At 45.3% G+C, this 14,082-nt stretch overlaps 2 protein-coding genes across 2 annotated transcripts in view; one reads left to right on the top strand and one right to left on the bottom strand.

Annotated features, from left to right (window-relative positions):
- The window catches only part of kif11 (kinesin family member 11), a 56,815-nt gene extending 44,367 nt beyond the window's left edge, over window positions 1–12,448 (top strand). Inside the window, 3 exon segments of the mRNA XM_037674288.1 lie at window positions 7,471–7,652; window positions 12,163–12,261; window positions 12,344–12,448. Of these exon segments, the coding sequence (XP_037530216.1) occupies window positions 7,471–7,652; window positions 12,163–12,261; window positions 12,344–12,448 (386 nt within the window).
- Window positions 1–14,082, bottom strand: part of LOC119413748 — an 880,117-nt gene that overhangs the window by 49,585 nt on the left and 816,450 nt on the right. The window lies entirely within an intron of this gene.

The raw sequence follows: 14,082 nt of genomic DNA, 5'->3' as shown, positions 1-14,082 counted from the left end.
GCAACGTGTAATAGAGGTCTGACTGATTCCAAACAGAAGCACATTTCAATAATCAAGCCTGGATGTTATGAAACCAAAATTACTTTTGGACAGTATGGGCTTCAATTTAAACATTCGCCTCAACTGAAAAACAAAAGAACAGGATTTAACCAGCGTTTTTACATGACAGTTTAGCTTCATGGAAGGGTCCATTTTCACTCCCAGATTCGTGACAACCTACTTCTCAAACAAAGCTAGAGAGGAAAGGTCAATAGTGGTTCCTGATTGTGCCATTTGGTGGAAACATGACTTCTGTCTTCTTCTCATTATAATTTAAGAAACGTAAAGCCATCCAATCCTTGATGTCAATCAGGCAATCAAGTAGATGTTGAATAGATCGTGTACCAGTGTGCTTTAGAGGGAAGTAAATTTAACAGTCATCGGCATAAAAATGGATGTCGTGTTTATGAAAAATAGCACCTCGTAACAGCAGGTATAAAGAAAAGAGAAGGGGTCCAAGAATGGAATGTTGAAATAAAATCCTTAATGTAGACACACAAGGTTCTATCAGAGAGGTAGGATCTAACCCATTTGAAGGCAGATCCTGTGATGCCCACCCACTGCTCCAGCCTGGAAATGAGGATTTCATGGTCAGTGGTGTAAAATGCAGATGTAAGGTCCAATAGGACAAGAAGCACAGAATCGCCAACATCCATGGCTAGCAAGATGTCATTAAAACCCTTCAGTAGAGCAGACTCGGTGCTGTGGTGGGATTTAAAGTCTGGTTGGAACACCAGTGATCATCCAGGAAACATTTTAACTGGGAATAAACTATTTTTTCCAGTAATTTGGTAACAAATGTTAGTTCAGAGACTGGCTTAAAGTTGGACATCTCTGGGGGGTTAAGACAAGTTTTTTTTTTTTTGTTTTTTTTTGTTTTTTTGTTCTCAGCAGAGGTTGCACAGCAGCTTGTTTAAAACGTTTTGGCACCACACCTGTAGTTAAAGTGCTATTCACAGTAGAGGGAATAGAGGGACCCAGAATAGGAAAGACCACCTTTAGAAGTCTAGGGGGGGCAATATCAAAGGGGGAACCAGACAGCTTCATGCTGCATATTAGCTGCTTCACAAAAGACAGTGAGATGATCTCATTGTGGTCTAACACAGATAAACATTGAGACGAGATGGATGGATCATGAGCGGGTGGAGAAATGAGCACTCTAGTGTGCACAACCTTTTCTCAAAAGAAGTGGAAAATTTTCTTATACAGTTCAGTGGAAGCTTCATTGGGGGGTGGGGTGTTCACACAGGTGAAGAACTGAGCTCAGGGTAGAAAAAAAAGATGACGTCAACTCTCAGCATTTCAAAATAAATCTGCTAACTCTTTCCTCTACTTCCTTTCTGCCCTCCTGCACTGCTGTCTAATAGCTTGGGTATCGTCATTCAAGCATGGCTCTGATCTGGGCTTTGGTTGCCTGGTTTGTATTGGAGCTACATGGTCCAAAATATTTCAACACACAAAGTGAAGCTGAAGGGTTAGCTCCTCAGTGGTGGAAGACACCAAGGGCTGTTTGATCCCTTCAGAATGAAAAACATCAGTAAAATGAACAGAAGTGAAGCGATTAAAAGCCTGGCTGTGCCGAGCACGAGCACACTGTTTAGAGCATATGTATCAAACTCAAGGCCCGGGGGTCAAATGTGGCCCTCGGTGACATCTTATCTGGCCCCCAAGATGCTATTTTAAATGTAAAATACTTTAATCACTTTATTTTTTTCAGTATTATTTGATAATGATGTCAAAAGTGCAACAGAGAACGTCAAATGAGACCAATGAAAATTTTGTTGAGGAACCTGCAACCAAGACAAGATGTTTGGTATCGAACTTGAGTTAATGTAGATTCTGAAACTGGCCCTTAGTTTGAAAAAGTTTTTAATTTTGGTCCCCTTTTGTAAGTGAGTTTGACACCCCTGGTTTAGAGGAACAAACTAAAATAAAACATGCATGTGGTCTGAAAATGCAGCATCACCAATTTCAAGATTAAAAACGGAAATGCCTTGTGATAAAACCAGGTCCAATGTGTGCCCACGTTCCTGGGTGGGACCATTTATAGACTGATAAATTAAGAGTCCAACAAATCTAAAAAGTTCTTCACTAAAGGCAGGGAAGTCACTTAAGAAGTCATTGTTGTACTTCGGAGGATAGTAAACCAGGAGTCACAGCAGCGCGGGAGAATGACCCAGTTCAAAAGGGCTCAGTTCAAAGCTGGAGTAAGAAACCAGGATGGCCGATGGACAACTGTTTAGTCAAAGTTTGATTTGAAGATTGTTACTAGTCCACCACCATGACCCGAAGATCGCAGGGAATTAAAATAGACAGTCAGGTGGCAATAATTCCACCAAAGTGCTGGACTCACCAACAGACATCCAGGTTTCTGTTATGCAGAGGAAGTCCAACTCCTGTGCGTTAAAGAAGTCCCAAAAGATAAAGGTCTTGTTGGTTACTGAGCTCGTGTTCACCAAACACATCCTGATAGGGTCCAAAACCAACACAGCAGAGGTGTGGGGAGCAGGTGCTAGCAGCCTCAGATTTGGAAGATTTTCACCTCACCGGCATGGTCGGAGTGTGTAAGGATGCAAAGGTAAATTTAGTAGGCCTACAGCAGGGTTCATGAAATGCCACAAATCAGAAAGGCGATGATCAGATCCAAAACGAGCCTGGAAATCTTTGGCAGAATAATCCACATGTATCTCAGCTTCACCAACATCCAACTGTGCTTTCCTTGACATCTGTGATGCTTCCACCAGGAAGAAGGGCCAAGAGTTCAAAGGGAGCTGGAATTCCAGATAGGACTGGGGGGAGGAGACTGCTGACCATTTGTCGATAAATTCAGCAGGCATGTCAGCACACCTATGAAGCTCCAAAAGTTAATGAAGATGTTTCATTCAACCTTTATTTAAACAAAGAACACAGATGAGGTAGACAACAATAGACAATCATCGATAGATGAAGATTTTGTCCTTGGGTACTCATGTCCCAGGAGAAATTTGATAGTCAGCCTGTCTCCGAGGCCATTGGGAGTCTTATTTAGATAAGCTTGATTTTTGTTTTTTCTTCAGGCAGACAGATTTTTTTTTTTTTCTTCAGCCTTGAGTCCATCTGGGCGTTCTGGTTCCGAAAAAGCCTAATTGTGGGATTCCATTCCACTGATCCATGCTATGAGTCTCCTTCAAGGTCGAACCCACTACGCTGATGAGTCCCAGAAGCTGCAGGTGGTCTGCAATTCTCAATCGCCTCCACCGTACGGTTAAGCTCGTAGACCAGATGATTTAAAGTTCCCACAGTGAGGACCAGACCTTCACACTGACTCAGAAGCTTTTCCATGGCCAAAACTGCTCCCGCTGTCTTCTTCAAAAGTCGATAAAACAGAGCCCCGCCGATGCCAAAAAGCAGAGTCCCTGCTATCATAAGTCCAAATATGTAAACATCTTCAACATCTTCTTGAGACAGGACTGTAATGCACATCAACTGCCACACTCCCCATGAATCCATGACGTACCCCACAGCGTGAGTCTCAGCTGGACACGCCGGTTCTCCAGGACCTTGTCGTTTTGATGAAAAAATCTTATCAATAGAGTTGAACGCCCACGATACCAAATCCATAATCTTATTAATTTATGTTCGGGAGATGAGACCCAGGCGCTTCAGACAGACGGAGAGCAGAGCAGGAAGAAGGAAAAAAATGGGGGAGGAGAAACAGAAGCTACCACCTCGATCAGAGCCTGGGAGGAAAAATGAAATAAAATAAATTATTTAAAAGCAAAACGAGCAACATTATAAAATACTAAAAACAGGAACATGTCTTCATTGGTTTTTGCCATAAACTTAGCAGTTGTTTAAAAAGGTTAGGTCAAGGTTCACAACTTTACATATTTTTGCAAGGAGCTCCAGGTTACAGGAGTGGAGTAGGAGAATCATACTGCAGATGTGAGTAGACATTTTGAACAACACTTTGTAAACGCACCAGAACTACAAACAAATCTGAGCGTGATGGACAGCAAGCCCTACACATTGACGCCATGTTGCCACGCCCTGAGAGTTCTTGGTTTTCAATACAGTGATAAGACAAGATAGAATTTTATTGATCCTGCAGGAAATCCCTCACCTGTCATGGCGGTTACATTCCAGAGACTCCTGCAGAAGGTGAAAATCTACAAAGTAGTGTTGTTTTCAGTTTCTGTTTTAAATGTGCTCTATAAATAAATCTGACTTGACTTGACTTATACTTATTTTATTATTTATAAACCCCCTCCCACTCTCATAAACACTTCAATGTTTCCCCTACCATTATAAAAGCAGGGCACACCACCTACCACAAGCTAAAGGCAGCACTCACTGCTTCTGCTCTCACGCTGAACCCCACCCGGCTTGAAAACTGACAGTACAAATGTAAGCAAGAGACACTGTTCAAGATTTGCAATATTTCTTAAAAACAAAGAAAATCAATACCTGTATTTAGATAAAAGAACAGGAAAATTTACCAAACTAAAACTCAGCTGCTGAGGCTTACCGGTCGGTAGGTGCCGACAGACCTGTTCTGGATGGAAGGCTCCTGAAAACACCCACTGCAAACACCCGTGAACTCACACTCACTCCTTGGATGTCCCTCCACCTAGTTGTGTTAATCACTGCAACATGCACACGAAAAAGGGATGCCACCATCCAGGTCAACACACCACCTCAGTGCTGGAAAAAATTGGAAATGCACAAATGCAACTTAAAAATACAGACAAGATAAAAAATAACAATATAATGAAACCATTAAAAACCCATTGTCTTTTGTCAGCACCGCAACGATTGATTCAACAAGCCGGTGCTCAGTTTCTTCTTCCCTCTGGGGCGTGGGTGTGTCTGGAATGCCTCAGTTTGGTCAGCCACACATTTATGACAGCACATTGGTAAATCCCGATCCAACAGAGCAGCAGCGGTGATGATGGGTCTAGAACAAAACCACCCACAATATTGGATATAAAATATCAAAACAGCTGAACCAAGTTAATTAAAATGAGGCTCACTGTCCACATCCCGATCAGGCTAATCTCTTTCCACACTCACAGGAAGGCTGATGTGAGGGCACAACTTGACAACAATAGCCACTGCACACAATCAAACGTGGGGGGGTAAACTCAACAGTTATCTGCTACTGTAAGGATAAATGAGTAACATTGCTGAAATAAAAGTAAGTGCGTGATCAGCCAACCTCACCTGTACTGGGCACACAGGAAGCACAACCCGGAAGCGCACAGTGACTTTCCAGCTGACGAGTCTAAGTCTGTGAATACTGCTGCTTTTGTAGGGGTCGCCCCCTAACGTCATTGGCTAGCATGACAAACTAATTATTGTGGCAGCAGGTGCAGCCTCACCTTTTTTCATCCTGTCACACAGAGCGCTGCTCAGATGTGTGTCCGTGTTACTTTCCCCCTATTGATAAAAATCACGGATGAGATGAGTGCCCCCTCCCCCATGGCAAGTTATGGAGGGGAAACGCTGCACTTCATATGCTCGTAACACTTTAGCGATTGCGATGATGATGAGATGAATGTACAGTAGTGCACAGCATGTACAGTACACACAATATATAAAACTTGGTTTAAAAAACCTGAAATGTAGTGTAGTAGTAGTATGTCAACGGACAGCTTTGCTGTACCTTCACTACTAATTAATTATTTACAACGGGTTCTTTCTTTTTCGAGTTAAATTAATGCCATGTGACCGAGATAACTGTGAGTATTGTTTAATCAGTGACAGGAGACGTTATTTTTCTTTGGCCCATCAGAATAAATGCGGTCATTTATTTAACAGAATCAAAATTTAACATCAAAACATTGTACACTTGATTCGCTGATCTGGTTCTGATTAACAGAACTTGGCACGCTTTACTAACAAGACAACCGAACATTTCTGAAGGCATCTAGATTGATTTACTGGCGGAAAGATTTACTGTACAAGAGGAGTTATTTAGAGGAAGATGGATGAAGGAAAGATGTAGGTTTTTGTTGACCAGAATTGGCACGCTTCTTTCAACACCAGCTCAAACCTCCGGTACACTTAGCGTGCGACGACTAGTTACCTTTGCAGAAGATGAATCAGCTCCGGTACCGGGTCCATTTCAACGCTACCTTTCCAGCGTCTCCGGTTAAAGCGGCTGGTCATTGTCAGAAGTCGTGTGGTTTACTCCGGTAAACAGAACTAGCTCCCTTCGAGGTTGTAGGCGTTACGCCCGGGTGAGTTCACAGCAAGGCGCTGTGTCTCCGCTGAGATAGACGGACCCTCGTCTCACGGTCAAATCCATCAGCTATCGATTAAATCTGAAAGTTCCTTAGGAACTCTCAGGAAGACTCCATAATCAGAGACTGAGTTCAAAGATTGAAGAGTCGAGAAGACTCCGCTTCTTCCAAGACTGAAAAGACTGAATAGTTCCAGGAAGTGTGGACTTTTTAAAGAGTCCTCACTTCCGGTCACTTAGTACTTCCTGATTGGTTGAAACAACCAACAGGGGGTGGTTCTAATGATGTCAGAGGGTTATTAAAAGTCAAGAGAGGGTTCAGGAATGTTTAGGAACGTTTAGTACAGACAGAGAAATGTTTTGAAGAAGTGAGAGGAACCCAGATGCCAATGGCAGTTATTTACCGTCTGCTAGGTTTAAAAACAATACAGTTCGTTCTAATAACTCGTTCTCTGACTGTCTCTGACTTTTGACCGACATCACTGACTTCTCATTCAGACAGAAGATCAAAATGCATAATTACTTTGTAAACAGACATTTAACTTGATTTCTAAGTCTAATGAGGTTTAAAAAATCATTAATACTGTTTCACAGTTGATTTAAATGAGTGGTTTACTTTCAACATTAGAAATTATATGAACTAAACACACTTTTGATTATCAAGATATTGTAAATTAGTAATGATAACATAAAAAGAAGAGTGTTCTTTCAATTGATTAATTCATGATACAATTAACAGTCTTTGGATGAGCTAATTTGTATTTCTGGATTCAAATCAATGAAATAACAGTTCCTGTCCCATGAAGGTCTTCAGAGACAGGTTGAGGTCGAGGCCTAGTTCACTACAATAGTGAAGGCGCAAAAAGTGAACCACAATATAGTGAGGGTCTGTTTTTATTATAGGGTGGCTGCTGGAAACCATTATGTTCTATTCAAGGCCAACACAAAGCAGCAATTGGCAAATAAGTGAAATAAAGTGACAAAACTCACCATTTTCTATCACCATGTTGAAAAGGCTGTGTTCGACGTGAGGCCACCTTCTTTTTTTGAATGTTTTAAAACTGGACAATGAGTGGGTCGTATGTGACAAAAAAAGAATAATAAAAATCGAATAAGCCAACAGAATATACTATTGGGGCGTAGTGTTGGTGCTTTAACACCAAGCTTTCTGTTCTCAAGCCACAAACTCATTGTGCTGTTGCATTCAGGTGCGACTCCTCAGCGTCGGGAGTTTGTTTATCCCCGACAACTGCACAAGTCAAGGAGCCGCAGCGAGCTGCTAAACAGTCTGAGGCAGCAGCAAGAGGATCTGCAGGCTGCGCTAAAGGAGGAAGAGGAGCAGAGAGAGGAACCAGAGGAGGAGGAGGACAAACAAAGCCACACTGGCGCTGTATGTACTTTGTTTTTTCCTGCTTCAGCATCACTGGAAACATAATCAAACACTTTCAGTAATTTTGTTTCTCAATTTATGTGATATGTTAAAGCTGTAGTTCTTTATTCTTTATAGTTGGTTCGTTATTAAAACGAAAGTTACGTATGTAACTACGGTTCTATGAATCCCGGATGGCCGCCAGAGTGCGGTGCTGAAAGCACTCAATGTTCCCTTCGCGCATGCGCTGTTCGAGTAATAATACCAACGGAGTCACAGGTGTGACACGGATGACCAATCAGAGGCTATATAGCCCGACATCATCCGCAGCTCTGCTCCTACAGAATCTTCTCGCGGAACGCAAGGATTCTGAGTGACAGAGAAGCTCTGGCGGTCATCCGGGATTCATAGAACCGTAGTTACATACGTAACTTTTGTTCTATTTCATCCCTCCTGACCGCCAGAGGGTGGTGCTGAAAGCACTGAATGACTAATACCAAATATGTCACAAGGAATCATAAACACCCACCTCACTGAGGAGACCCAGAGGACCCTTGTAGAAGAACCTGGCCCAGGGGATGAGGGGTGGCCACGTTAACTCTATAAAATCTGGTGAACATGCTTGGGGGAAGCTGATGCAGCAGCACATACTGCTTCCAGCGGAACCCCTCTCAGGGCAGCCCAGGAAGCGGAGACGCTCCTGGTAGAGTGAGCCTTCAAGCCGACCGGCAGGGGGCCGGGCCCTGCAGCATAGGCGTGGCAGATGACGTCCACGATCCAGTGGGAGAGGCGCTGTTTGGAAAGAGGACAGCCCAAACTAGGGCCTCTGTAACACACAAACAGCTGGTCTGAATGTCTTATCACGGCAGTAGCTGCAACGTATGCCTCAGTGCCCTCACCGGGCACAATAATCCAGACCCCTCACCAGGCGTAGGCTGAAAACGTGCCAGCCTCAACGGTTGGTTACAGTGAGAGTGAGAACACCTTTTGCTACAAATGCAGTGTTTGGCCACAAGGTAACACAAGAGCCCTCAGGGCCCCACCTGAGACATGAGGGGCTGACTGTGAGAGCATGTAGCTCGCTGACTGTCTTTGCTGAGGCAATAGCCAACAAAAAAGCCATCTTGCATGAAAGCCACTCGAGGTCCGCCTGAGTTAGAGGCTCGAAAGGAGGACGGCACAGAGCTTTGAGAACCAAGGGCAGGTCCCAACCTGGTGCTCGTGGAGCTGTCGGCGGGTGTGACCTACGGGCACCATGCAGAAAAAGAGACTAGATTATGGCTCCCTACCATACAGCCATCAATGCCAGCGTGATTAGATGATATTGCCGCTACATAAACTTTAAGTGTCGAAAGAGAGCGACCCTTACCAAGTAGAGACTGAAGAAACTCCAGAATGGTGGATACTGTACAGGAGACTGGATCCTCGTTGTGATCAGAACACAATTGGAAAAACAGACGTCACCTGTTTTCATACTGCTGACGAGTAGAGGATGCCCTGGCGCCCAGGATGGTGCGTCTGACGGGGCTCGAAACTCCAGTCAGCTGCTGTCCTAGCCTTGCAGTGGCCACACCCACAGCCGAAGACGTTGAGGATTGGGGTGCCATATCAGTCCCCCCAACCAAGACAGCAAGTCCCTCCTGGTCAGAAGACACCGTGGGACGCCCTGACATCGACTTCGTAGCAGTGGGAACCATGGTCATGCTGGCCAATACGGAGCCACCAGCAGCAGCATCCTGTGGCCCTCCTCAAGGACTCTCTGAAAGGTTGGCCAAATTAGAGAAAGGGGTAGAAAGGCATATAGAAGGACCCTTGGCCAAGGATTAGCCAATGCGTCCTGGCCCAGCGCACCCGACGCCCCCGTAAGAGAGTACTATAGTGGACACCGAGTCGACTCTTTTGTCGTAAATAGGTCTATCTCTGCCTGACCAAAACGGTCCCAGATCATCAGCACTATGTCGCTGTGGAGGGACCACTCTCCCGGAGGGGACCCTTGGCGGGAGAGAAAATCTGCAACCTGATTGTGTTGCCCTGGTAAGTACGCTGCCCGCAGGGTGGACAGGCGAGGAGAGGCCCATTCCAAGAGCTCTCTGAACACTCTCAGAAGTTGTGCTGACCTGGTGCCCCCCTGATTGTTGATGTGGTAGACAACAGAGGTGTTGTCTGACCGAACAAGAACATGCCAGCCAGAGTCCCTAGTCCGAGCCTGCCCAGCTGGTTGTTGGACCAACCCACGAAAGCTCCTACTGGGCCTTTGCTGAACCGCATGAGGGTAAGGACCACTCGGCCGGTTATGACCCCCAAGCGGTGGCTGCATGCTGGAGTCAGCCGACGGGCGCCTTGGATGCCGAGGAGGTGGAGGGGGCATTGCCCTGCTAAGGCTTGAAAATTGCTGCCTTCTCTGTTGTGCCTGGACAGTCCGTTCCAGTGCTTCCAAGGCAGCCGAACCGAACAACTCCCCCGGCACCACTGGGACATTAAGGAGGGTTCTACGGCATGGCTCAGTCAATGCTAACTGCGCCAACCAGACCTGTCGGCGAGCCTGTACCAAGGAGGACATCACGCGCCCAAGCTCCCTCGTCATTAGTGCAAAGGCCTGAAGCGCTGCTTCGCTAAAGCCCATTGCTGCTGTCGCACCACTAGTCCCCTGAAGGGACGCGGAGAGGACAAGCATGAGGTGTGCCAAGGAATTGCCTAAGCGGCCAGCACGCGCTCCGGCGGCATAGGGTCTGCAGAGGAATTCATCCGTGACACAACACTGAGCTCGTGGGCACCGAACATGACTGCACAGAGCTTCCTCTGGTGACACAATGAGAGAGGCAACAGCAGGTTCTATCGCTGGCATGCGATCCAAGCTTGCTGCAACCGGCTCATGCATGGCCGCCAACACTCGGCCATCTGCGGAGAGGCGCGCAAAGGCTTTGGGGTCCCGCCAGCAACCATGCAACTCCCTCAGGAACTCCTCTGATGGAGGGACAGAAAAGGAAGGAGGGGTCAGTCCGCCCCTGAAGAAGGCACTTCTAGGGGTGGACGCCTCTGGTTGCGGGACGTCCAGCTGCAGTTGTCTCAGAGCCATACGCATGACGTCCTGCATCGAGCAGTCACCCGACCCACTAACTGTGCCCCGAGAAGAAGAAAGTGAAGCTGTATCTGAGACTTGAGATGAATGCCCGTCCTCCTCACCTAAAAAGTGAGAGGCAGAGGCAGCCAAGGATGGCACATCTTCCTCCGCAGCCAGTTCAGGCATGGGTGGGGAGGAGAGTCCGGTCGCTGCCACTGGTTCAGTTCCCAGTTGGCGTACCTGAAAAAGGGACTTAATCTCCGCTAATTCAGCGGAGAGCTGCTCCACCCTTGTGGAGAGGCCCCCATCAGACCTGACTCGCTTCTTCCCAGGAGGGGCCATAGAGACTGCGGCCTCAGTCCGGCGCTTCGAGCGCCTAGGTGGAGCCTCCTGCCCAGAAGGCAGGAGGTCATCGCCGAGTTTTGGGCGAAACTGGGCCAGCCGGGCTACCTTCACAGCACGCGACATGAAGCTGAAATTCATGCTGGGGTTTTCTGACAGTGCCTCCACCAGATGGTCATGTCCAAGGCAGGTAGGACACAGGTCGTGACCGTCATCTGTCTGGAGCATGGCTCCACAGACTGTACAGCAGTGAGAGCCATCCATGCTCCTTACCCAGCTATGTCCAAGATAATAGGACGAAAAAATTACGGCAAGAAACTCAGAAAAGGTAACACCGCTAGCTCAGCTGGTAAAGAGGACAATTGGGAGAGGCGGCGCGAACGCTTGCCTTCACCAATTAAAACAAGGCCAGGAACTCGGCTGGCTACGTAATAAGCAAACTTCAGAGCACAGTCCAACCGACCACGCGGTTGGAGGTCTCCAGTAAACAGGAGCGGAGCGAACGCTACCGCTAACCAATAGCAAAATATAAGCAAAAAAAACCACTACTCACCAGTGTTAAATCACATACATAGTAGTCATAAACAACGTCGGAGCACAGTCCAGCCGACCACGCGGTTGGAGGTCTCCCAACAAGCGGGAGCGGAGCGAACGCTACCGCTAACCAACGGCGAAATATAAGGAAAAACACTACTCACTGTGTTGAATCACACACATAGTAGTCAGACGCTGTAAGTTGGGAGAGGCGGAAACCGCCGTAGTCTCCAACGAATCATCAGAAAATACCTTTGAACAGGGTTAAACCGTCGCAGCCCTAGGAGGGCGAACACGCTACTCCCGCAGACGGGCAGTCGGGCTTCAGACGACGGTAAAAAGTTCAGAAAAGGTCCAAAGGGCTGAAGCCCTGAATTGAACCGCGGCGAGAAGAAAAAAGGAGCAGAGCTGCGGATGACGTCGGGCTATATAGCCTCTGATTGGTCATCCGTGTCACACCTGTAACTCCGTTGGTATTATTACTCGAACAGCGCATGTGCGAAAGGAACATTCAGTGCTTTCAGCACCACCCTCTGGTGGTCAGGAGGGATGAAATAAAACCAAATTTTATTTCACTTGCTTTTCTTGTTTCAGGATTCTCTTGAGGATGAGACGAGTAACTGCATCGAAAGTGAGCCATCTTTTGATGAGAACCTTGTCTTCAACGAGAGAAATCGTGTTCCTTTCTTTAAGGTGAGTTTAGAGATGAAGACAAGTTTCATGTTCTAATTCAAAACAGTTTTAGTTTAATATTAATGTGTTTGTTTTCCTGCAGAAAAAAGGCAGTAAGGAGTCTAAGAACTACAAATCAAAAGCACCAGAAAACGAAGGCTCATCGACTCCTCAGAAATCTCGACTCCCACTCCGCTGTGTGAACTAAAGCAACTTCAAATATTCTTTGTTTCTTCTCACTGTATTTTTTTTAGATGTTGTCTTTTGTCTTGTTTTGCTTTAGCCAATTTTAAAAGCTAAAGCAAATTCATTTAAAAATCTCAATGTAGTTATTTTAAATTTTGTGGTTCATAAAGAAAAGTATGCTTGCTTTATACTTTTATTTTTTTTAACGCATGAGTGACCAAAAAAAAAAAAATTCTCAAAATTCAAAAGGTATTTCTTTATACTCATGTTTTGTTGTAAACTTTGTTTATACCGAACACATGAATGCCTTTTTGAAGAAAGTCTTTGTTGCAAGATATTTCAAGTTGCAAGTTTTCATTTCTACATTAATTCAAAGAGGAAAAATTATCTCATCCAAATATTTAACAAGTTCAATTTTTTTTCTTTCCCCAGATAATTTTTTTGTCAGTCTTGACTGTGGTGTCCAACAAAGTTGTTTGTGTACTTGGTCCAAAGCATTTGAAATTTATGAATTTTTTTGAAATTCTAATTAAACTTGTTTTTTCATAATTATCCAAGCTACTTTAGTTCTATGTACTGGTGTGTAACTCTTTTTAAGAAATTATGTGTAAGTATTAAATAAACTTTTTTTTTTTTTTTTTTTTTTTTGTCCATAAGAAAAACGTGGTTTGGGAGTGGTTATTTCTTCAAATAATTCCACCTAAATTTATCTGGGAAAAGGTTTGAGAATTAGTTTACAAAAAAAAGGCAACAAAAAGGAATACAGTTTATTCAATTTCCAAAACCTAAACGGTGTTTGGATAAATGTAAAGGATGATGAAGCCCTGTGGCTGACCTCATTAGCAGCTGAGTACATCAGTTATTAACAGGAAGTACCACATGTTCATCTAGTTAACTAACTTCCTCCCTGGCTCTCATCGAGGTGGCTGCTTCTGTCATCCCTTCCCTGTTTTTCCTTCCTCCTGCACTACTCTCTGTGTGTCTGAAGCGCCTGGGTCTCATCTCCCGAACATAAATTAAGAAGATTATGGATTTGGTATCGTGGGCGTTCAACTCTATTTATACGATTTTTTTCATCAAAGCGACAAGGTCCTGGGGAACCGACGTGTCCAGCTGAGACTCGCGCTGTGGGGTACTTCGTGGGGAGTGTGGCAGATGATGTGTCTCTCAGTTCTGTCTCAGGAGGATGTTGAAGAGGTTTACATATTTGGATTTATGATAGCAGGGACTCTGCTTTTTGGCATCGGCGGGGCTCTGTTTTATCGACTTTTGAAGAAGACATCTGCAGCAGTTAACCGGCCATGGAAAAGCTTCTGAGTCTGTGTGAAGGTTTAGTCCGTGCAGTAGGAACTTTAAATTATCTGGTTTACGAGCTTAACCGTAAGGTGGAGGTGATTTATGAGAATCGTAGGCCACCTGCAGCTTCTGGGACTCGTCAGCGTGGTGGGTGCGACCTTGAAGGAGACTCGTAGCATGGATCAGTGGAATGGAATCCCACAATTAGGCATTTTGGGAACCAGAACGCTCAGATGGACTCGAGGCTGGAAAAAAGTAATCTGCCTGAAGAAAAACAAGAATTGAGCTTTTCTGAATCTGACTCCCCGACGGCCTCGGAGACAGGCCCACTATCAAATTTCTCCTCGGACATGAGTATCC

This window comes from Nematolebias whitei, chromosome 1 (genome assembly GCF_014905685.2).
Source record: "Nematolebias whitei isolate Nwh7 chromosome 1, NemWhi1, whole genome shotgun sequence".
NCBI lineage: Eukaryota > Metazoa > Chordata > Actinopteri > Cyprinodontiformes > Rivulidae > Nematolebias > Nematolebias whitei.
Note: the sequence above shows the minus strand (reverse complement) of the source record. Positions and strands in the feature narration are given on the sequence as shown.